Source organism: Rhopalosiphum padi, chromosome 4 (genome assembly GCF_020882245.1).
Source record: "Rhopalosiphum padi isolate XX-2018 chromosome 4, ASM2088224v1, whole genome shotgun sequence".
Taxonomy (NCBI): Eukaryota; Metazoa; Arthropoda; class Insecta; order Hemiptera; family Aphididae; genus Rhopalosiphum; species Rhopalosiphum padi.
In genome coordinates, this window is record NC_083600.1 from 22,762,414 (window position 1) to 22,787,911 (window position 25,498).

Sequence of the window (25,498 nt, forward strand, 5' to 3'; positions counted from 1 at the left end):
TATTATTTTTACGAGATATGTAAATGTCATAAATACATTATTAAATATAATAATGTTATAATTTTATAATTGTTATTTGTTTTAATAATATTTATTTTTTTATTCATTAAAGGTATTTAATATTTGTTCTTTAAAATTTAGTTTTCAAGTTAAATAATTGTTAACGAATAACATTACAAGCACACGTAGACTATAACCTATAAGGCTTAACATGCAATAGTAATTAATTTAAATACTAACTACTATAGTATAGTAAAGTATACCTATATTAATTAGATTCTATATCATACCAATAAGTTTAATTGTCCTTAAGAAATTTAAGGTTAAGTAGATGATAAGTTAAGACTAATTATTAATTTAAAATAATAATAATAACACGACTAATTGACTAATATAACTAAATAATTTATATGTACGTAAAAGTTAATTAATATCTTTAAAATGGTAAATTTTATTTTTAAGGATGTAAGGGTGGTATGTAGAATACTTATAAGTTATAATTGTTATAAACATATAACTGTATATACCTAGCTATAATAAAGTTATATGTACAATACATTATATGTCTATACGCATGGCAATGAAAGAAAAGCACTTTTACCTTTTGACTATAGACTGTACTACAGTAGACACCTATATTTATGTCATGAAAATACATATCTATATACCTATAAATTTTTTAAATATATTAGTGTATATGTACTTTGGCAACTACTCCGTGTAAAGGTCAAACCATCAAGGTGTGTACATAATATTATATATGTACCCATCTATATTACACATAAATACTAACTGGCCAAATTATTCCTCTGTCGAATCTCGAACTTGACCTATATATATATAATATATTATAATAATATGTCATGTATTTTTTTACGCTATAATATTATGTAATATAATAATAAATTTAATATATTTTAGAATTAATTTAACTATATTTTAAATGTTAATTGACTTATTGTTATTTTTTTTTTAAATTTAATGTATTTAATAAGAAAAATTACATTTTCAATTCATTCTCAAATCGATTTATATATATGGTATACGGCATCACTGAAAAAGTGAAAACTGATAATAATATTATACGTATCATCTGATATTAATCTAATTTGATGGGGTATTTATTAATTAAATAACTATATTAAAGCCTAAAACAATCATAGATTTTATATAACTATTATAAAACTTTTAATTAAACAATATGGTACATAATAACATGCAGAAAAAATGTATAACCTATATTATATATTCGTTATATAATGTTGATGATTTTTAGACTTTATAATATATATATTATATTATATTATATTATATTAAAACTTGAATTTATAAGAGAAGGTTTTTTGTTCTTTGCTAAATTATATAGTAATATATATTTGAATACTATATTACTATATATGTTCCTATCGTGTAAATACTTAATTGATAGGTTCGAGAGTAAGATTATAGCAACTTAAAAGTTTGATTTCACTAAATTTTAATAACTTAAAGAATAAATTATAAAATAGTACTTTTATTAAGAATACACTTTTTTAAACGCTAATTTATCATTTTAATGATAGATTATCTTTTTCAATAATCGAATGTTTCAAACTTTTAAACGACATATAATGACATATAACATATTTTATGCAGTTGCTAAACCCTTGATTATGTTATAATAAATATGAATTCCATTCAAAAATGTATTTTCATTCAAGTATTCATCGTGATCGTGTAAAAGCACAGGTGTATACATCATTGGAGAGAATCCAAGTGCAGGAATACCAATCTGTAATCAAAAGCATAATATATAATATATATATATTATATTATATACGATATGTATATATAATTTAACCATAATTCTAAAAAGTTTAGAAACTAATACTACAGACACTACAGTATATGTTATACAAAAATAATGGGTAAGTAGGTAGTGTGAACTTATAGTAGTAAGTGTAATATTATAAACAATATACTGTTATTAATTAAATTAGTTTAAATTTGTCTAGTTACTAGTCTGATGTATCTGCTATCACCGGCCCCAGGACAAATCGATGGTTTTAGTTTTAACTTCCTGTAAAATATTTATACGATATTCAAGTACTCGTTGTATAAAAAAACAATTACAAATATAAAGACGAAATTATATATTAGTATAAAAATGGTGTACTTAAAGGCTAAAGCCTATATATACTAAAGATATGTACTTTTTTCAGAGGTCATCTCTGCGAGAGGTGTATTAACTCATGATAGGTACAATAAGTTGATTAATAATTAATATTAAAAATGGTATCATTATAAATACATTATTTATATAATTTGTAGGTAATCTGCTAACCGTGAGTTAAATAGTAGACCAACATATTTTAAGATATCTCTGTACTACTCCACTTCGCTCAACTACATTTGAAATACTTAAAGTCATAACTCATAAACTACTCTTCCGAATTTCGATTTTCTGTATTAAAATACTCCAAAAAATATTCTGCTTCAGAATATAAAAATAATGTATGTTATCTTTCAAAAGAGTAAAAAATTTAAAAACATTATAACGATAAAAAATATATATACTTTTTGAATGTTGTTTTATTTCAACAGGAAATTATGTAAACAAATATTTTCAAAAACGTAAATACATTTTGAAATAATGAGTGGTTCGATAAAAGAATCGCCCTGTATATAATATTATTATAAATTTAAATATTTTAATTTTAATAACTTATAAATATTTTATAATTGATAATCATTAACCGTAATTGTGTATTATTATCTTGGGTTAAATATATAATACATGTATACATATTTAATATTCAGGACTCAGGTATATAAATATAATTATTAGCATTGAGCCATTGAAGATCGTTATCATATAAATTTTAATTATGAATACTGAACTTATTTACAGAATACGATTAATAAAGTAAAACTTACATTTTCTCACATTCACTTTTAAATTTTAACCACCAAGGATTTGAATCATCTAGTTTAGTGGGTGTGGTCTGTTCATTTGTTTTTAAAACTTCCAGCCGTACACCTTCGCCAGCTTCGCGACACCAACCAGTTATGATATCCTCTATAGCACGGCGATCTGTGTTTATAGCCAATCGAACATCGAAACCAGCAGAAAGCTCTGGGGGTACAACGTTTAGTTGACATCCTCCATCCAAAATTGTCATATTCACAGATGTAACGTCCCCGATATCCATACCTTGGGACAATTTTAACTTTTCTTCTGTCCTCCAGTTCAATATTTTATTTACCACGAATAACAATTTTTCGGCAGCTGTATTATCATGAAGTAATGAGGCGTGACCTGGAGTGCCGGTGCTTCGAATATAGAATTCTATTTATTTAATTTAAATAAAACATTTTGAATAAGTATATTTTAATATATGTAGGTATACTAGTATAAAATATATACTAACGCCAAATGGTTCTTTCGCCGTAATACAAAGGAATAACATCGTCTATACTTGCCAAACCTTCATCTAATGTAAATCCAATATTCAAAGAACGAAATTCATCGGTCTTAACAAAATGGGCCATACCTAAAATTCCTCCTATTTCTTCATCTTTAATACGACAAAATATTATTATAATTTGACTAATTATTATTATTTTTTTGTTTGTGGAAATAGTCCAGGGGCGGGTTGTATCACTCACCAAGGGGTGGGCTATTTATTGAGGTTCAAGGATTTACTTAGCTGTACGTGGATCGAGACGGGCAGTTATATAATTTTACAGACACCGCGCTGTGTGTCAGGGCCATTCAGAGCATTCAACTAATAAATAACCATATAATTCTTCTATGACGATATTTTGTAATTATTATTGATAAATCATAATACTTGACTTAGAAAAAAAGATTTCTTAGTCCCAACTCCCAATATCATTAACCAATATCAATAAAAATATTAAATATTTTAAAGGGGTTTTAAACCCGCCACTGGGAAATACTTAATTACTGAAATATAGATATACCAGGCATGAAAGAAACGTGAATGGTCCTATCTAGAGTTAAGTTATTATTTTTAATTCTTCTTATTGCTTCTAAATATTGTATACCGACGCATTTCATATCTTGTGCTCCTCTACCGTATATATTTCCTTGTTCATCTTTGTAAGCTGAAAATGGATCATATGTCCATTTTTCCTAGGAATAATAAATAATAATTCATATTTATTTATTTATTAAAACCCAATACAAGTATATATATATATATATATATACGATATTATATATTTATATAACTTGTACTTATATAATTATATAAGTACAATTACTATACTTAAGTATAGTAATAAATTAAAAAAAGTGGGCAAGTGGGTATCTCTCTGCGTATAGTAGAGATGGAGAGTAGGTCACTATAATGGATGTGCTAAATTTGAATGCAATGAAAGGTATCATTGTATACGAAAAACGATTCTAAACGGAGATGATTTATCAATCAATGATAATTAGTAGGATATATTATATTATTACCTATATATTTATATTGTAATATATCATTATTTTACGCGATTTCTTAAAAAATTAAATTTCATACGCTCATAAATTTTTTTCTATATTGACGCTGAATTTTTTTTTAAAGTGACTTGAAAGAAAACTTATGGATAACCTTGTATTGGGTTTTTTAACCTTAGGTATAAATCACAAAAATTTTATGAATTTTCAACTTCAAAATTCCTTAGAAATTTTCGCAATTTTGATATATTTCGTAAACATTTGAACTTTAAATGCTTATAAACAAAAATTATGACTAACGATTTTTGATTTTTTTTTACTACGATAAGTACAACTTATAATAAACTTTGTATTAAATTTTAAAGATTTTTTGGAAAGCCAAATTTTTTTTATCGGCATTTCAAGAAAAAAAACTTAAAAAAGTCGAAAATTTAAATTGTCTATAAGTAGCTTAAAAAAGGTCAAAATATTTTGAAAATTTTAATCGTAAATAGATAACCATAATATAAACATTTGGTGAAAATTTCAAGTATTTACAATGATTCGTTTTTGAGTTACAGCAAAATCAAAATATCGATTTGGTTGAATGTGGTTATGCGTAAAAATTCCCGTTTTTCCGTTATTTTTTCAGGGTTTTACCCGACGCTTTTGAAAACTACTGAAAATTTTTTACTTTTGACCCCCAAAAGTACTAACTAGATGAATTTTCCTTTTCAAAGAGTGGCAGAAGTCAAAAATCAAAGCATTATTACTACTCCAAAACGTGATGACAGACACAAAATAAAAATAAATAAAAAAAAACACACATCATTGTAAAATCAATACATTCATCACTCCGTTCAGAATCTAATATAACATAATTGTATAATAAATAATAATACTATACTAAAATTAAAATACAATAATTTAAATATTATTAATGAATTATATTCAAATTATATTTATTGGCTTGTCACACATTAATTTTAAACGACTGATAAAAAATATTAATATTTTGTAGAATACTTTGAGACTATAAAAGTGTAAAATATATTGGTATACCCATCACCTATGGTCTATGGAAGGAAGAAACTTTAAAATTAACTTCGAAAACCTCAGCTCCAGCATCAATAGATTATTAACATAGCATTATAGTCATAAAGATAATGACTTCCCGAAGTCACCCTTGGTTAAAAGCAAAATTTGAAATTTTCATAAGCTCAGTTATGGAATTCAAACCAAGGTAAGCCTATTATAAAATATAAACCATAAAAAAGTCAATAATTTACGATATTTACGAATAACAACTAAAATAAAATATATATACAGTTCCCTTTTTCATATTTACGTAACGTTTAGTTAAGTTACTAGTTTATTGTACCTACTGGATAAACTGGTACGACGTCCATATGAGATGTAAGCAACACAGATTGTAATTCAGGCTTTTGTCCATGTAATGTAATTATAACTACCGGTTTTTTTGGTGCCATATAGTAAATTTTAAACGGTAGTCCAATACTTTCAGCTTGGAACTGTAGAAATTTGACACATTCACCTGCACATTTATCATGAAACTATCTGATAAATAGTTATAAGATTACCTTGTATTTTTAAACATAAATATTATTTATTTATACATTATACATATACAATTCTGGTAATAAATTAACTTTAAAACTCTAAAAGTACGTTAGTTATATAATGCTGGTATTAAAGATGAAATGTATTATCAAAAAATTCAAAACTAAATTTACAGTAGCATTTTTAATTTAATAGGTATATCGATTTTAAAAAATGGGTAAGTTAAGTATGTAATGTATTTTGATATAAAGTGTCTAAGAAAAATAATACTTAACTGTAATCAACACTGGGGTGGACGGTGGGTATTTGTAAATATTTTCTAAAATTGGAAACTGCTTCATCTTCTTTTGTTTTTGAAAACATTTTTAGAGATGTAAAAATTTACTTATAAATAATAATCAGTTCGCGTTCGAAGTACAAGTACAAGTACCCGTCGTGCGCACACTGCTTGCTCTCCGTCTGTGTTTATTTATTCCGTATATTGGTCTTATACTCTTATGTACCAATTTATACTTAATTTTATTTTAAACTCCGTGTTAACTAGCATAGATTAAGTATGTAAAAGAAAAAACTTGCTAGCTTCAATATTATCGTCATAATCGTTATTTATAATAAATAATAATAACTCGTCGTCGTTACCTATACGTTCGCTATATCTACAACAACTTGCATGCGGTCTTATCGGTCTTATCGCTACGGTGGCAGTTGACCTTTACTTTATCGCAATAAAATTATGCTGCAAACCACATCCAAAAATAATAACACCAATTTAGACATCGATAAATGTATGGATAATACTAATCTACTGTAGATTTTGGCGGCTGCCACACCTAATTTAGAGGGTGGGTACCCCCTAGCATTAGTAGTTTTTAAGTATGTACAAACAATTGTACAATTTTATAATTAAGATAAGAAGGAGCAGTGGACATAATATTACAGGCAACGCGAACTGGTCTATTCGTAGTGTTGTAGTGTGCACCGTGCTACGCCGTGCCGTGTCTACGCGTGATTACTTTAGAAAAATATTAAATAATATCATTATATTTGTATACGATAAATTACCAACATTATACCTAATAAATTTCTAAACCTAACAGCGGCTACGACTAGTTCACGTTATTTTACGCAGGCTATACAGAGTGAAAACACATACACGATAGTAATATCGTAATAGCAATATCCGAAATTATATATTTTTGTAATACAAGAATAATATAATTTTGTGTACATTTAGATTCCTTTGATTTATTTGAACAAAACAAGTAATATATAACAATATGAAATCGACTATTATAATATAATATGAAATATTATAAATAATAATTGAAAGCTATTTATAGATATATGGGTAATTACACCGATAACTGGTAAATCATTGTCATTCAGTTATTGGTCATACGACAAACACACACAGAGTTCACTAAACCAAACATTATTGAGTGGGTACCTATAGCTATTAGTTATTAGCTTGTGTCCTGAAATCTGTAAAGTGTGAAATTACAGTTTCATATTTTCCAAATAATTTTTTTTCATTGATAAAAAGCCTTTTTATATTTGTATTTATATTTTATTTGTTCTGACATTTGTCTGAACATTTAAAATGTCAAGTTTGGTTTGTTTGTGTAGCAAAAAAAAATGAATTTAAACGATAAAAATTGGAAACGTCATGTAACATCATGCAAAATTATAAAATTAAAAAATACGAATTCAGGCAATGTTTTATCAAATTATTTTTCACAAAACCGAGTAATCACAAATTCTCCTCCTTATATCTCAAACCTAACCTTACAGTCTTACACACTGATCTCAAAATTAAAACAGTCCATGAAGAAGCAATAACCTTTTACAAACGATTCCACTCTAAACTCCCTTCTCATACCAATCCTCTCATTTCCAACCTTGCCACTTTCACAATTCCTGGTAACCCTCCCAGGAGGCTCAGAAGGAAATGGTGTCGTGATCTTCTCAATAAGTAATTAAGTATAGCAATATACTAAATAAAAAAAAAAAAAAAAATCAAGCAAGGGCAGTTTTACCACTGGGTGACTACTCCCACCAAACTTTCATGTATTATATTTCTGTTATCTCATATTCTTATTGTTCCTAAGAAACACATTGTATATACCTTTTAAAAAATAAAAATAAATAAATAAATAAATAATAATAATAAATTAGGTAATATCAATACAATATGGTGTACTACTATACATTAGTAATACTAGAGTTTAATTAATAATATGTATAGCCGTATAGTATTAGGTACCATTCAGTTTTAAGCATATTTCCATATTTCAATATATCATACAAATTATCAGCTGCTTATAAAATGAAATATTATAAGTACCTACATGTATAATAATTACTATCATATCATCTGTTGACCCTTGATACCTTATTATGGCTTTACGTTAATTTATGTTGTAAAGTGTTTTCTTATATTTTAATTAAGTGGTTCATAGTTATAATATGTTTAAGCTACGATAGCCGTATTTTTAACACCAATACTATCTGTACCTATTCTGTAATGACTGTAACCATTAAATTATTTTTTTTATATTCAATTATTGTATTATTATTATTGTACTAATAAATGTTATAACTTATGTATTTAATAATTGTTCACAACTATATGGAAATTATTAAAATTGTATTTAAAAAAATAATAAAACAAATATATTATATTTTTTAGTTACTATATAATAAATAATAATATATCGATAGCTATAAATAATACCCAATATGATGGATTTTCACTTTATAATATATTAATGACTCCTATACCTATAATCTATGTATATAAATGGAAAAATTGAAATCTTTGACAACGTCTTTTGGATTTGGAACAGTATATATAAATGCTAAAGAATTTTAAATTTTGAAAGTAGTTCTTAGTAGAAAATTGGATCTAGATGGTGATTTAAGATGTATGAATAAGTAAATAATTTCGAGAAAATTTAAAAAAAATTAGAAAAACAAGAAAAAAATATTAACGGGAAACAAAATTTATTTTCTTATACGTTGTTGTATCTTAGTATCTAATTCAAAAACAAATAACCTTAGACTTAAAATTTTCACTAAATTTTTCTATAATATAATTTTTAAAATACTTAAGTTCTTTTTCTGTTATTTGTAAAAATTTTAATTTTAGGCTTTTTTTCTGGATAGTTTAATGTTCAAATATTTATGAAATTCATCAAAATCACGAACATTTAAAAATTATTTTGTATTTAAAAATTAAGAAAATGTTCTAATAGCAACTTAAAAATATCGATAATTCATACAATGCATACAAATTTTTTTTATAATAGTTTAATTTGGAATTTTGACAAAATGTATAAAAATCGTAAAAATCGTAAAAATTACTAAAATTATTTGTAATTAATAAATTATATATAAGGTTTAAAAATATGGTATATTTCAAAAAAAAAAGAAAAACAATAAATTATTGAAATTTTCACCAAATGTTTATATTTTAATTTTCATTATATTATCAACATTTTCAACATTTTTTCTCTCGTTATTTATAGGTATTAGAAATTTTCAATCTTTTTGGTTTGTTTTTTGTTAATGTTGATTAAAACATTAAAAATTATTTGCTGAGTAGTAACTCTTGAAAATTCGTTACAAAATTCTACAAAAGATATATTCTTTTATCAGTTTTATCTGTATAAAAATACTAAATATACCTACATATAGGCACAAATTATTTTTACATTTATTTTAAGTAAAAATGTTGACGAAATTACTTATTTAAACGATAAATAATGATATGTTAATTATTTTGCTATAATTTAAAAATATTATTCGTGGCAAACTAAACTTTTATATTTTTATGAAATGTATTATACTTTTAATTAATTATATTAACCTACTTTACCTACTATAATACTAAAAGTAAAATAAATTACTTATTATAATAGCTATTGCCTAATTCAAAAAACATATCACTTGGTGGTAAAGGCTTATAATAATCCACTCTGCAGAATTTTATTTCGTATATAATTATGTATTATTGAATTCCAATTTAACAGACCTAAAATATAATGACACACATAACACCTAATGTACAGCAGAGCAGTACTCACCTACCTTTTAAAATTTATTTATACCACGAACAACGAACCTACATAATAGAATTCAGATATTACACCATTTTTACGATAGGTAAGTTGAATCATAACTTTAAATAAATTATGACATATGACAGTTAAAAATCTGGTAAAATATCAAGTTAAAATTTGGTAATACGATCACAGATAAATATGAACAATTTACATTAGGAAAGTAATGAATGTAGATTTAATTAACAAACAATAGGATAAGACGAATAAGTATAAAGTCATAAAGACTTATCACTGAAACTGCAAAATAAGAATTTATAAAAAAATAATACAGCAAGAGGGAAAACCCGGAGAAGTTTTGAGAGTAATAACACTAGTAACAACTAACAGTAATAACTATTAATTAACAATAATTTAAGCACAACGCACAAGATGTAATACAATTAAAAATACGAGTAGATACATTATTAAAACAAACATTATATTATACAACGACTCAATATGGAAATATTGGGCATCGCCCATTTGCGCCAAATTTACCTGGTATAATAAAATAATATATTTTTTTCTCAAATAATAAACAATAGTTAGAATTTTATTTAAATCATAGTCAATTTTAAAAATAATAATCAATAATACAAATTCTTTTAAACAATAATAAATAGTTAGTTGGTACATATATTTTATTTAAATTATAAGGTATCGGTAATCATAGTCAATTGTACGAATTTTTTAAAAATAATAATAAATAATACACATTTTAATTAGTCATAATAAATAAATCATAATAAAATATAAATAAATATATAGGACATAATATATCATCCTAATCTGCTTTATTGTAATTAAATGCAACTATTTGTACATATTCATAACGTGTTGATTTTTTGTTTTTATAATTTTGTATTGCTTTTAGAGTAGTTTTTAATCTTTTTTTAACTTGTGAATTTTTGGGGTTAGGTATATTTTTTTTATATTATTGATTTTAATATAAACATCAATTTGAACTGTTTTAATTAAAATTTCTAAAAATGTAAAAATATTAGGATGTGATTTATAAAATTGTTCATTGAAGTGTGAATGAAAAGATTCACAGTTATTGGTTGTTCTAGTTAAATCAGCTGCAAATGCAGCCCAAATGTTTGGAGGGAACTTTGAATTTCTCCAATGTAGTTATCTACTAAATAATCCGCATACTCCCGGTATTTTGGATAATCAGGAATTTCATGCATAAAATCTTCTACAAAACAATCGGAAACTTCATTTGGATCGAGAAAAGTTAAACCAAATGTAAATTTTAACCACTTGTTATCTTTATAAGCTGAAGTTAACCCTAGCGCTTGAATTTTCCTGTACCAGGCTTGAGTCAAGTGAACACGACAGCCTATAATTTCGGATAATGGCCATACTGATTTCACAGCGAGATGTATAGCTAATTCGAAATCAACAGTGACATATTTTGGTTTTAACATTAAACCGAAATTTTGCATTGCTTTATTTTTGACATATAATAAAGCACATTCATACGTTTTTGTCGATTTATTATTTAAAATACAAAATACTAATGGTACATAATATTCATTGATAAATCCATAAATTACAAAAAATTGTGTAAAATATTTTGGGCAGTACGAAAAAGTTCCATCAATGTATATTGTTTCGGATTTACATAAAAATTTTAAATTTTCATAGCAAGTAAATATATACTTACTTATTCCTACTATATTTAATGTTTTATGAACATCAGACATAAATTTAGGATTTGAAGGAAGAGATTTTTGACGAGCATGGTAAATACTTTTTCGTATAGCAGATACATCAGACACAGTGAAATCTGAATTAGTCATATAATTATTCATTTCAGTTAAAATCATTTTTCTAGGATGAATACTTATATCTTCCGATCTTCGACAGCCACACGCTTGCATGCCGCAGCTACATTTTGTCGTGCAATAGTTGAACATTTTTCGTGATTATGTTCATCTATAAAATAAAATTGAATATTGCGAAAACAATTAATTTGTTTTGTAGAATATTTTAAAATTTTAAAATTTTTTTTTTTTCTTTATTTTTAAAAACAATCTGTACAAACATGCACATTTAGTAATTTAGATATAAAACATAATATAATATTTAAAAAAAAAACAACTTTTAAGGAAGTCACCCATTGGTGAAACCTACTAACTTTTATTTGGATTTACGATCACTTAAGAAGATTTCGATTCCAATTACGTTTGAGCCTGCGAGGGGGGTTGCCTGGGATGTGCAATGAAGCCATGTCTTTAATGAAAGGATTAGTATTGGAGTTGAGTTTGGAGTGGAAACGGTGGTAGTGTATTTTGGCATAGTCTGAGACATTAATTACTTTGAGGTCATTGTGTAGTGCAAGGTTTGTCATGTACCATGGAGCACCAGTTATAGTGCGTAGGGCAATATTTTGGAAGGATTGGATGGGGCGAATGTTGGAGGGTTTGGCCGACCCCCATATTTGAATACCATATGACCAGACAGGTCTGATCATTGTATTATACAATAACATTTTGGTTTTAAGATTAAGTTTAGATTTAAGGAGGGGTCGGAAGAGATGAAGTCTACTGTTGGCAAGTTTTCTTTTGTTTTGGAGATGGGGTTTCCAAGTTAAACGTTTATCTAAAATTACACCTAGATACTTTGTCTCGTTCGAGATAGGTATACTTTTATTTTTAAGTTTGATGGTAGGGCAAATGCCTGGGCGATTTTAAAATTTAAAAAAAATTAAATTAATATTTAAAAAAATATAAATAAATGTTTGCAACATACCATGCTTTTTAATAATATTTCCGTCTTGTATTAATATTTTCGCTGGGCATATTTTAATTGAACAACGCCACCGTTCAACATTTTTAGCAAATGTATATGCCAAAACATACTTATGGCCATTTTCTACAATAATTTTTTTCCCTTTAGTGCTTGTAATGAACTCCATTTTTATTATTCAAATGATTTAAATATAAATAAATATATGGTATAACGTAATTATATAATTATAGACAAGAATATTATTTAGACATGAATAGTATAACGAAACGAATGTCTGATAAAATCACACTGCGATCGTTTTTTTAACGAACGACGATACCTAAATCCGATAACAGATTATCTACATCCTAAAATATAATAAAACTGATATAAAACTTGTTTTCAATCTTTCTACAATTTACGCAATAATATACAATAAAGCTTTAAAATCTACAGACTTATATAAAAATAACTTTATTATACGTTAGTACGTTACAGAAACAACGTCTTTTAAATATACGATTTAACCAATTATTTAATGTAAAATGTTTAAACAGGTAAATTTGGCGCAAATGGGCTATACCCAAAACGAATCAATTTTTTTTGGCGCAAATGGGTAACTACCGGAAATATTATATTTATAAACACAGAAAGGGAAGATAAAATTCAGAAAGAACAATACAAATTAAAAATGTCAATTCAATACCTATATCGTATAATCATAAATATATAATATAGAAAATGAGTATAAATGTACAAATACGAATCAATGAATAATAAGAAAAATATAAAAAAAGTGGAAAGTAGGTACAAATTTGAATTAAACGATAAATTATTGCACATGAAAAACAATTCTGTGCGAAGATAATATATTAGTCTACTAAGTACTAATTAGCATATATATATTTCTAACTACAAAAAATTATCAGTATGCAGTGGTGGAACTAGGATTTATAAGGTAAATTTAATTTTATGAAACCCGTCCTCTCGAAAAAAATAATTTTGATTCTTTTGTAATAGCAAAATATTCATAAAATTTAAATAAAAAAAAAAACATTATATAAATAAATTATATAAATGTCATTACACAAGTTATAATATTTTTAAAATTGCTTTTTTTCCCACTAATATATCAATTATATTTACTCAAAATTCGTAAACTTAAAAGTAATACTGCTAAGCCAAACAAATTCGTTAATCTCAACATTTTATCTATAAGTACATTTACCACTCATTGAATGGCTAAAATATAGTGAAAATCATAAATTTGGATTATTGTAGTAACCTTAAATAAATAAAATATTCATATTGATTTAAAAAAATAATTTTTTTTTAATACCTAATATAATTTAAATTGTTTTCGTTCATTATATGTTGAATGTGATGGGACTCATTGCACATTTTATACTCATGGTCCATATACACTATTAACCTATTGTTATGCCAATCCTAGTGCTAAGTATATTTGTATCGCCATTAATGTAATTTATTTACTAATAGCCGTACGCAGTAGGTCAAATATTGTAAATTGTCAATGTGTGTACAAAGTAAAATAATATACGTTCAAGTTGTCTAGTATCCACTACCAACGAATAACATTTTTAAACATCTAATTATTTCAAATTTGAACTTAAACCGTACGAAAAAAACGGTTTAATTTTTTTTAGATTTTTTTAGTTAAAAGGCGCCAAACGCGAGCAACGATAGGCCGGCGACGACGTTTTTAAACGTCTTTGACGAATGTCCATCGGGTGATCGATGGTCTGATTGTACTGTATGCGATTAACACTAATTTACACATTATTCGTGTATTTTCGCGTATCGTTCCGTTTGTGGAATCCTTTTCGTGACGAACGAACGTCTCATTAGTATTTAGTGCCATTATTCTCGTTGATCTTGCTACACCGTCGCCAACGCCCGACGAGCCGCAAATATGTACACAGCAATCGCCGTCCCAGAGGGAAGCCAATGACAGTATAGGATTCGCATCATCGTCTAGCGGACCGGACGAAGAACGCCGGTACACACTCTGACCGGCCGTGCCCGAAACACACGCGCGCACGCGCAAACTCGACAGAGCTTACGCACGATATCGGTGGCGCGTCGGGCGTAGCGACTAGCGATCCGCGAAGACAAGACGCGGTGGCGGCGGCGGCGGCGGTGGCGGCGTGCCCTATTCCTATAATCTTGTTATTGATCGTTTATTGTTGCGCGTTTGTTGTGACCGACACCGCTCCTAGCAACGGGAGAGAAGCCGTAGCCATAGTCACCATGAACGCCTTTTTCCGTCAACAATTCAGGTGAACGATTAAAACGAACAAAAAACAAATATAATAATAAATAAACAAAAAAAAAATGCATTTATGTTTGGTTAGTCCGTTGTACACACACACGACGTTTACGACCAACAGAACGTAACTGACGTTAAACAGCCAAAAAAATATCGTTTCCGTCCCAACAACAAAACCAATAGTAACCGTTGTGTGTGTGTGCGCGCGTGTGTGTGTGTACACTTGTATACGTTCTCGTATGTGTGTGCGTGTGTGTATGTGTGTATATTCGCAGGTATACATCACTGACGTTCCATCCCGATCGAAACATATGAAGAAATGCTTCTGTGAGAGTCGTCCGAAAATCGAACAGTAAGTGTTTTGTTCCGTTTTATAAAAATGAACGTCCTATCACTAGACTATGATGCTTGCGCGTTTTCTACTGACGGCCGGTATGTGGCATCCGCTGTTTACAACCGTCTGATCGTCAAGACACAACCGTTCACCGGTCCGCACGTCGTGGCCACAGCCGATCATGCCATTGACGGTCTGCAGTGGAACTTAGCGTCTAATCTCATACTGTGCACAGAGTTCAGCAAAGGTGTGGTACAGGTGTACGACGTGTGTGCCAGAAAATGGATACGTACCCTTAGATGTGGCTATTTCAAGTTTGTTGCTGCCGAATGGATAGGCCGCAACAACATTTTGCTGACTCTTGAATTCCATATGGCTTTGGCTGTGTTTAATCTGTTGAAAAATTCCACTGTATATATTGAAATCCCCAAACCCATTTGGCCTTGTGCAGTGTTTGATAGCGATGGAACACATATGTTTGTTGTCTCCAAGATAAATGGTTATGAGAAATTGCTAATGATGAGTTCTCGAAGTTTAGATAGGATTATTTACGTTCAAGATATAATAGGACCCTGTAATGGTCTAAATAAATCTCCAGATAATCGTTATATCTGTGTTTATAATAATTTAAAATTAGCAATTCTCGATTTTCTTTCTGGTAATGTTATTGGGTCAGTTGAATATATTTCATTAAACACTGTGAGCTGGGCACCTAATAGTAAATATTTAGCTTTGGGGTGTTCCTTGGGTGACATTGTTGTATTAGCGTCTTCTAATGAGTTTAATGTAGAATTTAAATTATCTCGTTCTTCATTAAATGAAGATTATGATTTTTTTGTAGAATCCAATGGAGTATTAATCAAAACAAACCCTTCAGAAACCTTTATCAATAATGTTTCAGCAAAAATATCTTTTATTGTTTGGAGCTTTAATTGTAATTATTTGAGTACTTATGAAGTAGATTCAACATTTTTTTGTATTTGGGAGAAATATAGATTGATATGCGTAGTAGAATTATCTAAGAAAATTAAAAAAATGCAGTGGTGTCCATCAGAAAATAAATTGTGTGTTGCTTATGGTACAAATTTAATTTTTTTTTGGACAGAAGGACAAATTCCTAAATTACAGACTTCACCAAAGCTTGTTGATGGTACATGTTTATTAGTTTCTAACATATCTTGGTCATTTAATAATAGAGATATGATTTTAAGTGATGGAAAAAAATTTTTATTGTTTACAACTTAATATAAGCAAATTATAATATACCTATATTAGATAATTATAACTTAGTTAATATTCATATGTATATAGTAATCATTTAATTATATTTTGAATACCTAAATAATTAGTACTTACTTAAAATTATAAAATTTAGTTTTTAAATTATTATTATACTATAAAAACCTAAATTAAATAAATGTCTTTTTATTTAAAGTTTTTTTATTGTGTATTTATTGTTTACTGAACAACTATTATTTTTGTTAATTAGCTATTTAAAATAAGTTTATTAGCATTTTTTTTTTATTTATTTAAGTTAATGTTTTAAATAAAATGGTACAATAATATATTTAAAAATAAATTGTAATTATAATTAAATATTATTTTTATTTTCTGATCTTAAACAAAAACAATTATAAGAAAAATCATTATACTTTTAACACAGATTAAATCTAATTAGATTTTGTTGATATGAACATGGATTTTGACTGGAGGTCTATCTACAATTTTTAAAATAGTTTTTTTATTACGCTATGATAACATAATGATTTGTTAATATGATGAACATGCTAATTATAATATAATCATAATTCAAATTTTGTTACACTTGTTTTTATTCGTTGCTATGGTAACATCATTTGTTTCTGTGATGAACATGTTAATAATATATAATTAATATTTCCTTGCAATTCAAAAGACATAATCTTTCACAAAAAAAGAGATCTTCATTTATTAACTAATCTCAATTTTGTTTCTGATATTTTAGTGAAATAAATTTTACCAATTTTTTAAAATTACAATTTAATATTTTTTTTTAATAAATTATGTATGTGTGATTATAATTTGTTTTGAAATATTAAACGATATTATCTATTTTGTTTTAAAATAAATGGTTAACTATTAATTTATTGAATTTATAATAAAAATTTATTCAGATTTAGGTATATCTATTTATGGGTTTTAATTACATTATATTGGTTATCAAAAATTCTTTTAGTATTTAATAAACATTAATTTAAATGTTTTAATTTCTTTATTTTGTTTGTAGTTTTTAACTGCAAGTGTAATTTATAATTTATATTATTTTTCAATTTATAAGAAATTATGAAATTAAATGTGTGTTTAGATAAATTCCATGGCGACTTCTGTAAGGAGTGGTATCAAATTAGAAGGGTCAGCAGGTACTGGTTCCCAAATTAGTACTATAACTGTTGTAACAGCTGGTGGTGTTGGTCAAACTCTTGTTGTACAACCAGTACAACAAACTTCCGTGGTGCGGACATCCATTGACCAGGTACATAATTAATTTGTATAGTTTTATATGTATTGTAATTATTTAATTATTTATATTTTCAGAATGTCAATAGTAATAGACAACTTGAAAATGCTATACTGTGTGGAACTAGTCCAGTTCATGATGATGGATCTGATAAATCAATGGATGGCGATGAACACCTAGATCATAAAGATAGGATTTCTTCTACAGTTACTGTTGATAATGGTCATTATATTGTGGCAGCATCTGGTAAGTTAAAAAAAAAAAAATTATATTAATATTATTTAAGAAATAATGGAGAATTATTTTTGTAAGATAAAATCAGTCTTATTAATATAAAATAAAATTTTTTATCTTATTCTTATAAAATATTAGTTCTCCATTTTTCATATAAAATGCATATTATCATATATCGTGATTATAAAATTACACGCTTACAATTAAGAAGGGACTCAAGGACGATCTTATACTTCCCTTACACCAGTACCAACATTGGGTAAGACTTAGTGAAATATTTGTTTTAATTTTCATTTCAAATTTTGAATTAAAATTTCTAGTTTGTATTTTCTTAATTTAATTTTATTTATTTAGATTTTCTGATGTACTTTTTATTTTGCTTAAAAGGCTCCTCATACTGGTACAGACATTATCATTAAAGTTAAGCTATGTTCCATATTTATTTGTATTGTATTAATATTTATGCTAAATGTTAGTAAAATGGTATGGGGAGTCTTTGTGGCTTCTTTGTTTATTTTAGCCTGAATCCTTAAAAATATTTGACTACATTAATTTATTGTTTATTTATCATAATTTAAATACCTGTTTGTTTTTTGTTTAGTTCCAGAAGCAGAGTCTGTTGGTTCTGACGATGTTGGCCATTCTACTTATGTACAATATGTTGAAGGAACTGGTGAACAAGCAATTTTCACAAATGGTCAAATGTAAATTTGTTATTATTAATTAATTAATATTTATATTTACGTATAAATATTTATATTCATTTAATTTTTAGGGCATATCCAGTTTATACTGTGGGAGAGAGTGGAACAATGTATCAGACTGGTCAAACCCATTATTACACTCCAAGCACAAATTCTTATTCTCAAGTAAATAATATTTATATAAATCCTGGTTTATTTTTGTTATGAAATTTTCATGATTTTTATTTAACAGAATTATCCAAAAAGTCCTTACCAATTTATATTTTTATAATATAATATAGAAGAAAGTTTTCTTCCATTTCACATTTTGCTGTTTACAATTAATGGTCAGGACTCTTTGGATCATTCTGTATAATTAATTTTAATTACATTACTATAATAACATATTGAAATTAAAACATGCTCAATATGTTAAAGGTTACAAACACCTTAGGCCAACCAACATGTCAGGCACAAATTATTGGTAATGGGACCTATATTATACAACAGAATGTTGACAATGATCATACTATTATTGCTACCGCTCAAAGAGACAGCCCAAATTCCGCTATATCTTCGGTATAATAGTTTTGATAATAATGTGCCTCTGTGTTTTGTTTTATGCATTGCTTAAATCTTTATAAATGTTTGCATTTAATTTATAAAAATGTATGTTTATTAATTCTTAATTTTAATTTTAGGATGTGTCATATCTTACAGTAAACGCTACTGAGTCTGGCACAACAAACACAAATATAGATCAACTGAATGGTGTCGAATCAGATGGAGGAATGCAAAATTCCGGTCTTATGCATGCAAATAGAATTTCTCCTGCAACTGTAAGCAGTTGATAAATTTTATTTTGAATAATTAATAACTCAATATTATATCATTATTAAAGGTCAACTGGCTGATGGAAAATTATGAAATGGCTGAAGGAGTGTCGTTACCTCGATCAACATTATATAATCATTATTTAACACATTGCTCGGAAACTAAAATTGATCCTGTAAATGCAGCGTCATTTGGTAAACTTATCCGATCTGTGTTTATGGGATTACGTACAAGGCGTCTAGGAACTCGGTATGTTGTTATTTTTTACTGTATGATGACTAAATTATTTGATTTATCTAACCAACATTTTTTTGTATTTCAGTGGAAATTCCAAGTATCATTACTATGGTATTAGAATTAAGGCTAGTTCATTATTAAATGACTTTTCCTCAGAAGAAAACCTACCAGGGCGAACAAATCAAAGTAGTAGTTCGAAAAAAATTAAGTTTATTAAAACTGAAGAGCGAAACAGCAATCAATACACCACTAACAGTTCAGATTCTGCTAATTGTTCACAAAACAGTATTCCATCTTCTCCTCAAGCACAAAATCAAGAATATTTAGGTGATGGTGCTAATGCTGTACCAGAATTTCCTGATATTATATTGGATGAAATACAACTGGATGATAATTGTACTTTAGAAGATGTAGATACATTCAAAAATTTATACCGTGAACATTATGAAGTACTAAATTCTTTTCAATTTGAAGCTTATTTATTTTTATTTAAATAATATTGTTTTTGTAGGCATTTTTAGGTGCTATATTGAACTTAGAATTTGGTACTGTTGAGTCACTTTGGCGTGAATTTTGGCGTAGTCAAGATAATAATAATGACGAATGTGAAGAAGAAAAATATTTATCTAAAGAAAAATTATATTCATTATCAAAGTGCAAAACATTGCAACTGTTTGTGAAAACTGTTGATTTTCTATTTTATCAAAACTTGGTGAAAGTCTTAATTCCCGATGTTCTTCGGCCTGTTCCTGGTATGTATATTTTATGTAGTTATGTTTAAAGGTATAACTATCAATAAATTATGTACAGGAACATTAACACAAGCCATTAGAAATTTTTCCAAAGGCTTAGAGTCATGGCTTATATCTGCAATGCAAGGGTGCCCAGAAGAAATGATCTCAATAAAAGTTAGTATTTCCATACCATTTTTGTTTAATTATTCATCATTACTATTATAATTTTTAATTATAGGTGACTGCTGTTAGCGCCTTTGCACAAACCTTACGCAGATACACTTCGCTTAATCATCTTGCCCAAGCTGCGAGAGCTGTGCTTCAGAATTATACTCAAATCAATCAAATGCTTACTGATCTGAATCGTGTGGACTTCCGTAATGTCCAAGAACAAGTAAAATATTTTGCAATTATTGTATTAAATGTATAAAATATAGGTATATTAATTCAATTAATTTGTTATAAAAGGCTTCTTGGGTATGCCAATGTGACTCGACATTAGTTCAACAATTGGAAGCGGATTTTAAGCATACATTACAACAACAAAATTCTTTAGAAGAATGGGCAACATGGTTAAAAAGTGTTGTTGATAATTGTTTGAAACAATATCGTGATACACCTAATTTCACGAAAGAAGCTAGACAGTTTTTATTAAAATGGTCATTTTATAGGTAAATATTCTTTATTTAAATACGTATTTATCACTTACATTCATACTTTGTTACTTTTTACAGTTCAATGGTAATACGCGATTTGACTTTACGTTCAGCTGCTAGTTTTGGTTCGTTTCACCTAATACGCCTGCTCTATGATGAGTACATGTTCTATTTAATTGAACATGAAGTGGCTCTAGTCACGGGAGAAACACCAATTGCAGTAATGGGTTCAGGAGATGTAAGTATAGAATACTTTTAAATATCAAATACACTTTTTTTCAGTTACTGTAAATTATTAATCTTGTTATCGAATTAATCAATACTTCAATAAACCCAAGTTAAAATAATGGGTAATAAGCTACTAAAAATATTTGAAATAAAACTTATCAGTTTTAAAGACTGAAATATTATTAATTAATAAAAAAATAACAATTATAAATTATTACATAAACATTAAAAAAATAATGCACATACTGCTTTGTGATTATGTCATTAATCGTTATTCAAAATATATAATTTACATAATTTTTTATGTAATAGGTAGTATATGTGTTTTTATTTTGTTCTAGAAAACTATACCCACTACAGTTCTGATTGATTATGACTCTACTGAGTATACCACTAATTGCAATGGAAAACGCATGAAAATGAACTAGTCGCCATGCCATATTATATTTCATTTTTGGGCACATATTCACATAAAATTATTATAGTTATTGTTTGAACCGATTTTTTTTTTTTTTTTTTTTTGTTATTGTGCGCACTGCAATTTTTATTTTTATTTATACCTACCTACACTTTGTAGATGATGTTTTTATTTATTAATTCCCAAAGACTTAAATATTATCTACATTTTTTATATGACATTTTGTGCAATGATTTGTTTCTATTTTTTTTCATTATTGATTTTGTAAATTGTAAAATGTTTGTTAAATTACATTCAACAGACATTTATTATTATGATTGGATTTTTGAGGCCTAAACAGCATTTGTGATGAAAATTGTTTTCAATTTTTTTTCTTGTTTATAATATATCTAAATACTTAATAATATTATACATTGTATTTTAACTTGTGTTTAATTGTGTTTTTTTGGTATTACAATTTTTCAATATACACATACACACTAAATGCAAAATTGATTTTATTAACATAACAAATTATACATTTTTAGTAATTATAATTTAGAGCTATTCTATTTGTCCCATTATTTTTAAGTTATCTGCTTTGACAAATTCACATCCAGTACTTTGAACTATATCTACAATTTCAACACCATCAGCAATTTCAGTTAAAGTCAATCCATTTTCGGGGTCTACATCGAATACGCACTGAAAATTTAATTTCATCGTTTAAAATGCATGCTATATTTAATTATTATCAAATTACAATAAATTACCTTCTCTGTGATAATCTTGTCTACACATCGACTACCAGTTAACGGAAGTGTACAATTGGATATAATTTTTGGTGAACCATCCTTTGTTGTATGTTCCATGACCACTATGACTTTGGTATGTGGAGCTGACACGAGGTCCATTGCACCACCCATGCCTTTTACCAATTTTCCCTAGTTGAAAATAAAATCAAGTAAATCAAAAATATTGAAGTAATATTGAATATTTACCGGTATCATCCAATTAGCCAAGTCCCCATATTGAGATACTTCCATTGCACCCAATACAGTTAGATCCAAATGACCTCTAATTTATAGCACAAAAGAATAATGTTAAAAAAATTTATTATACCTACTGTAAATCATAATTGAAAGCTTCAGTATAGTTACCCTCTTATCATTGCAAAACTTTCTTCGCTACCAAAAAAGCTGCTACCGGGTATAACAGTTACTGTTTCTTTACCAGCATTTATCAAGTCTGGATCAACACATTTTTTAGATGATGGATATGGACCAAGACCAATAATACCATTTTCACTTTGTAACATTACATGGACACCCTCGGGGATGTAATTACTAGCTAACATTGGCATGCCTATGCCCAAATTAACTATTTAAACTATTTGTTAAGGGTATTTAATTATTAAACATGTAGTATAGTCATAACAACAAAGCAACAATTGAAAAAGGTGAGTGGATTATAATAAAAATATAATTTAAAATAATACATAATATTGTAAAACAAAAGGATACTATACATGCCGTTTTTGAATTCAAGAGCTACACGCTTAACAATTGTTTCTCTTAATTGAGCTGCAGGTGAAGAAACTAACATAGAAATGGATTCATCAGACTTTTTGGACAAAACTGTTTTCTAAATGTGTATTGGTTTTTATGTTATTCAATATATTTAATTTATAACTTAGAGATGAATGTTTTACTTCAATTTTTTTAACATAATCCTTGCCCAGCACAATTCTATCAACATATATTCCAGGAACATGAACTTGATCTGGATCAATATCACCATTTTCAACTATTTCTTCAACTTCTACAATCGTAGTTTTTGCAGCTGTACACATTACTGAATTAAAGTTTCGAGCTGATTTACTATAAAAATTAAAATTATTATTACAAATGTCAACAGCTTGTTAGTAGTTAGTAGTATTACTTAAATACAAGATTTCCTTCATGGTCAGCCTTTTGTGCTTTAATGATAGCATAATCGGCAGTAATTGCTCTTTCCAAAACATACGTCTTATCATCAAAGACTTGGGTTTCTCGAACATCACTGGAGACTTCTACGCTTCTACTTGGATTGTCTTTGTTTGCTTCACTGTTCTCATTATCTTCAGCTGATTTTTTATGCAATGCATACTTTAGTGGAATACCCCCTTCTTCCACAAGTGTACCTACGGCAGTAGGAGTATAAAACGCTGGTATACCTGCACCACCAGCCCGTATACGCTCAGCTAGTGTTCCCTAAAAATGATATTTTAAAATCATACGGAACTAGCGTACCAATATGAAACTAATTAATATTATTAATCTACAAACTTGAGGAGTGAGTTCTACTGTAAGTTCTCCATTTAGATACTGCTGAACAAATTCAGAATTTTCACCCACATATGAACCAATTACTTTAGATATTTTTTTTTGTTTCAATAACTTTCCTAGGCCAAAATTATCCACACCTGCATTATTACTTATCACTGTCAAGTCTTTTATATCTTCTCGTTCTACTAAACCGTCAATCAGTTTTTCAGGAATACCACAAAGACCAAAACCTGTAATTATAAAAAAAAATATCAAATTAAAAATCAACCTATTTCATTGTTATTATTTATTTTTTCATAATTCTTAATGAATAATATAAGAAGTTAAAACCAAATTGAATTTCAATCAGTAAAAATGCACTTAAACATGTTAATTTTAAAGTAATTTTATTGTCTAATTAATTGGTTTAAATTTTTGTTTTATTTATAATACATTAATTCTAAAAATATTGCAGTTTTAATATTTAATATATTATATAATATGTTATCGATAGTTATATATATTAACATGCAAGTTCCAAAATTAAAATAATTTGGTAAAATATGTTGTTTTTGATACATTATTTTCTAACACACTCATTGTTTTAATATGACATAAAATAAAATACTTCAAAAGAAGGTTTAACTAGTTAAATAAATCAAAATAATTATTTTGTAACCAAAAATTAAAACCAACTATAACAATATTTTTAAATACATTATAAAAAGGTATAATTTATTACCCATATTTATACATATATTGTTAATCTAATTAAATAAAAATGTACCAACTTTAATGTCAAATAATTAATAGAGCATATAACTATAAGCTATTAAATAATATTAATCATTTAACTAACCACCAAATAGAATTGAACTGCCAGGTTTAATATCTTCTAAGGCATGGCTGACGGATGTATAAATTTTTTGTTTTTTTAGACTAACATTGAAACTAAAATTTGACACCTAAAAAATACGTTTATTTAGTTAGGAACAAATTACTATTCTAATTATCTTACTTGAAGCACAACAAGATTTCTTGCTGTTGGTCTAATACAACGACGATTTGTGTATAATAAAAACATTATATTTGTGTCTTCGAGAGTTGTGTCATTCAAAAGATTAAGTATGAAAGTGGTCTCGTTATCTCGATTTTAAATAATTTGTCATTTAAAATAAAAAAAATATTGAAGTTTGAACTCTAATTTTTTATCGTTATG

The 25,498-nt window shown here is 27.1% G+C and overlaps 5 protein-coding genes across 9 annotated transcripts; 2 read left to right on the forward strand and 3 right to left on the reverse strand.

Annotated features, from left to right (window-relative positions):
* Positions 1-1,497: 1,497 nt before the first annotated feature.
* Positions 1,498-6,634, reverse strand: LOC132930747 (aminoacylase-1-like). Its single transcript, XM_060996780.1, has 7 exons — positions 6,286-6,634; positions 5,815-5,984; positions 3,967-4,138; positions 3,411-3,557; positions 2,917-3,328; positions 1,999-2,059; positions 1,498-1,771 (listed from the first exon to the last, which is right to left on the reverse strand). The coding sequence occupies exons 1-7, from the start codon at positions 6,371-6,373 to the stop codon at positions 1,628-1,630; spliced, it is 1,194 nt and encodes a 397-aa protein (XP_060852763.1). The 5' UTR covers positions 6,374-6,634; the 3' UTR covers positions 1,498-1,627.
* Positions 6,635-10,950: 4,316 nt separating this feature from the next.
* On the reverse strand, positions 10,951-13,840 carry LOC132929805 (uncharacterized). Its single transcript, XM_060995383.1, has 2 exons — positions 12,871-13,840; positions 10,951-12,054 (listed from the first exon to the last, which is right to left on the reverse strand). The coding sequence occupies exon 2, from the start codon at positions 12,033-12,035 to the stop codon at positions 11,184-11,186; it is 852 nt and encodes a 283-aa protein (XP_060851366.1). The 5' UTR covers positions 12,036-12,054; positions 12,871-13,840; the 3' UTR covers positions 10,951-11,183.
* Positions 13,841-14,670: 830 nt separating this feature from the next.
* On the forward strand, positions 14,671-22,418 carry LOC132928974 (DNA-binding protein RFX2-like). 5 transcript variants are annotated; one of them, XM_060993962.1, is made up of 17 exons: positions 14,671-15,149; positions 15,415-15,491; positions 17,818-17,985; positions 18,048-18,216; positions 18,413-18,463; positions 18,806-18,908; positions 18,980-19,073; positions 19,326-19,466; positions 19,589-19,726; positions 19,789-19,970; positions 20,044-20,407; positions 20,470-20,710; positions 20,769-20,866; positions 20,931-21,086; positions 21,161-21,363; positions 21,427-21,586; positions 21,918-22,418. In XM_060993962.1, the coding sequence occupies exons 3-17, from the start codon at positions 17,827-17,829 to the stop codon at positions 22,002-22,004; spliced, it is 2,346 nt and encodes a 781-aa protein (XP_060849945.1). In that variant the 5' UTR covers positions 14,671-15,149; positions 15,415-15,491; positions 17,818-17,826; the 3' UTR covers positions 22,005-22,418. The 5 variants fall into 5 exon arrangements, with proteins under 5 accessions (XP_060849945.1, XP_060849944.1, XP_060849947.1 ...); XM_060993961.1 differs by having other exon boundaries at positions 14,671-15,491; XM_060993964.1 differs by having other exon boundaries at positions 14,671-15,491; positions 18,416-18,463.
* On the forward strand, positions 15,519-16,718 carry LOC132928824 (WD repeat-containing protein WRAP73-like). The gene has a single exon (XM_060993727.1). It carries the CDS (start codon positions 15,519-15,521, stop codon positions 16,716-16,718), a length of 1,200 nt encoding a protein of 399 aa, XP_060849710.1.
* A 56-nt stretch (positions 22,419-22,474) lies between the features above and the next one.
* LOC132928976 (succinyl-CoA:3-ketoacid-coenzyme A transferase, mitochondrial) lies at positions 22,475-25,494 on the reverse strand. The gene is made up of 10 exons (XM_060993966.1): positions 25,298-25,494; positions 25,139-25,244; positions 24,301-24,530; positions 23,915-24,225; positions 23,685-23,853; positions 23,497-23,617; positions 23,134-23,353; positions 22,975-23,050; positions 22,747-22,917; positions 22,475-22,678 (listed from the first exon to the last, which is right to left on the reverse strand). The coding sequence occupies exons 1-10, from the start codon at positions 25,361-25,363 to the stop codon at positions 22,538-22,540; spliced, it is 1,611 nt and encodes a 536-aa protein (XP_060849949.1). The 5' UTR covers positions 25,364-25,494; the 3' UTR covers positions 22,475-22,537.
* Between the last annotated feature and the right edge of the window lie 4 nt (positions 25,495-25,498).

Coding starts and splice junctions, on each gene's coding strand:
- LOC132930747 (XM_060996780.1), bottom strand. CDS start 6,373: ATGTTTTCAAAAACAAAAGAAGATGAAGCAGTTTCCAATTTTAGAAAA. Junction 5,985..6,285: donor CCACCCCAGTGTTGATTACA/GTTAAGTATTAT, acceptor ATAAATGTGCAG/GTGAATGTGTCAAATTTCTA. Junction 1,772..1,998: donor ATAGCAGATACATCAGACTA/GTAACTAGACAA, acceptor TTTTGATTACAG/ATTGGTATTCCTGCACTTGG.
- LOC132929805 (XM_060995383.1), bottom strand. CDS start 12,035: ATGTTCAACTATTGCACGACAAAATGTAGCTGCGGCATGCAAGCGTGT.
- LOC132928824 (XM_060993727.1), top strand. CDS start 15,519: ATGAACGTCCTATCACTAGACTATGATGCTTGCGCGTTTTCTACTGAC.
- LOC132928974 (XM_060993961.1), top strand. CDS start 17,827: ATGGCGACTTCTGTAAGGAGTGGTATCAAATTAGAAGGGTCAGCAGGT. Junction 18,464..18,805: donor TACACCAGTACCAACATTGG/GTAAGACTTAGT, acceptor TTTTTTGTTTAG/TTCCAGAAGCAGAGTCTGTT. Junction 19,727..19,788: donor ATAGAATTTCTCCTGCAACT/GTAAGCAGTTGA, acceptor TCATTATTAAAG/GTCAACTGGCTGATGGAAAA.
- LOC132928976 (XM_060993966.1), bottom strand. CDS start 25,363: ATGTTTTTATTATACACAAATCGTCGTTGTATTAGACCAACAGCAAGA. Junction 23,051..23,133: donor AGTTTTGCAATGATAAGAGG/GTAACTATACTG, acceptor GCTATAAATTAG/AGGTCATTTGGATCTAACTG. Junction 22,679..22,746: donor ACAAGATTATCACAGAGAAG/GTAATTTATTGT, acceptor TTAAATTTTCAG/TGCGTATTCGATGTAGACCC.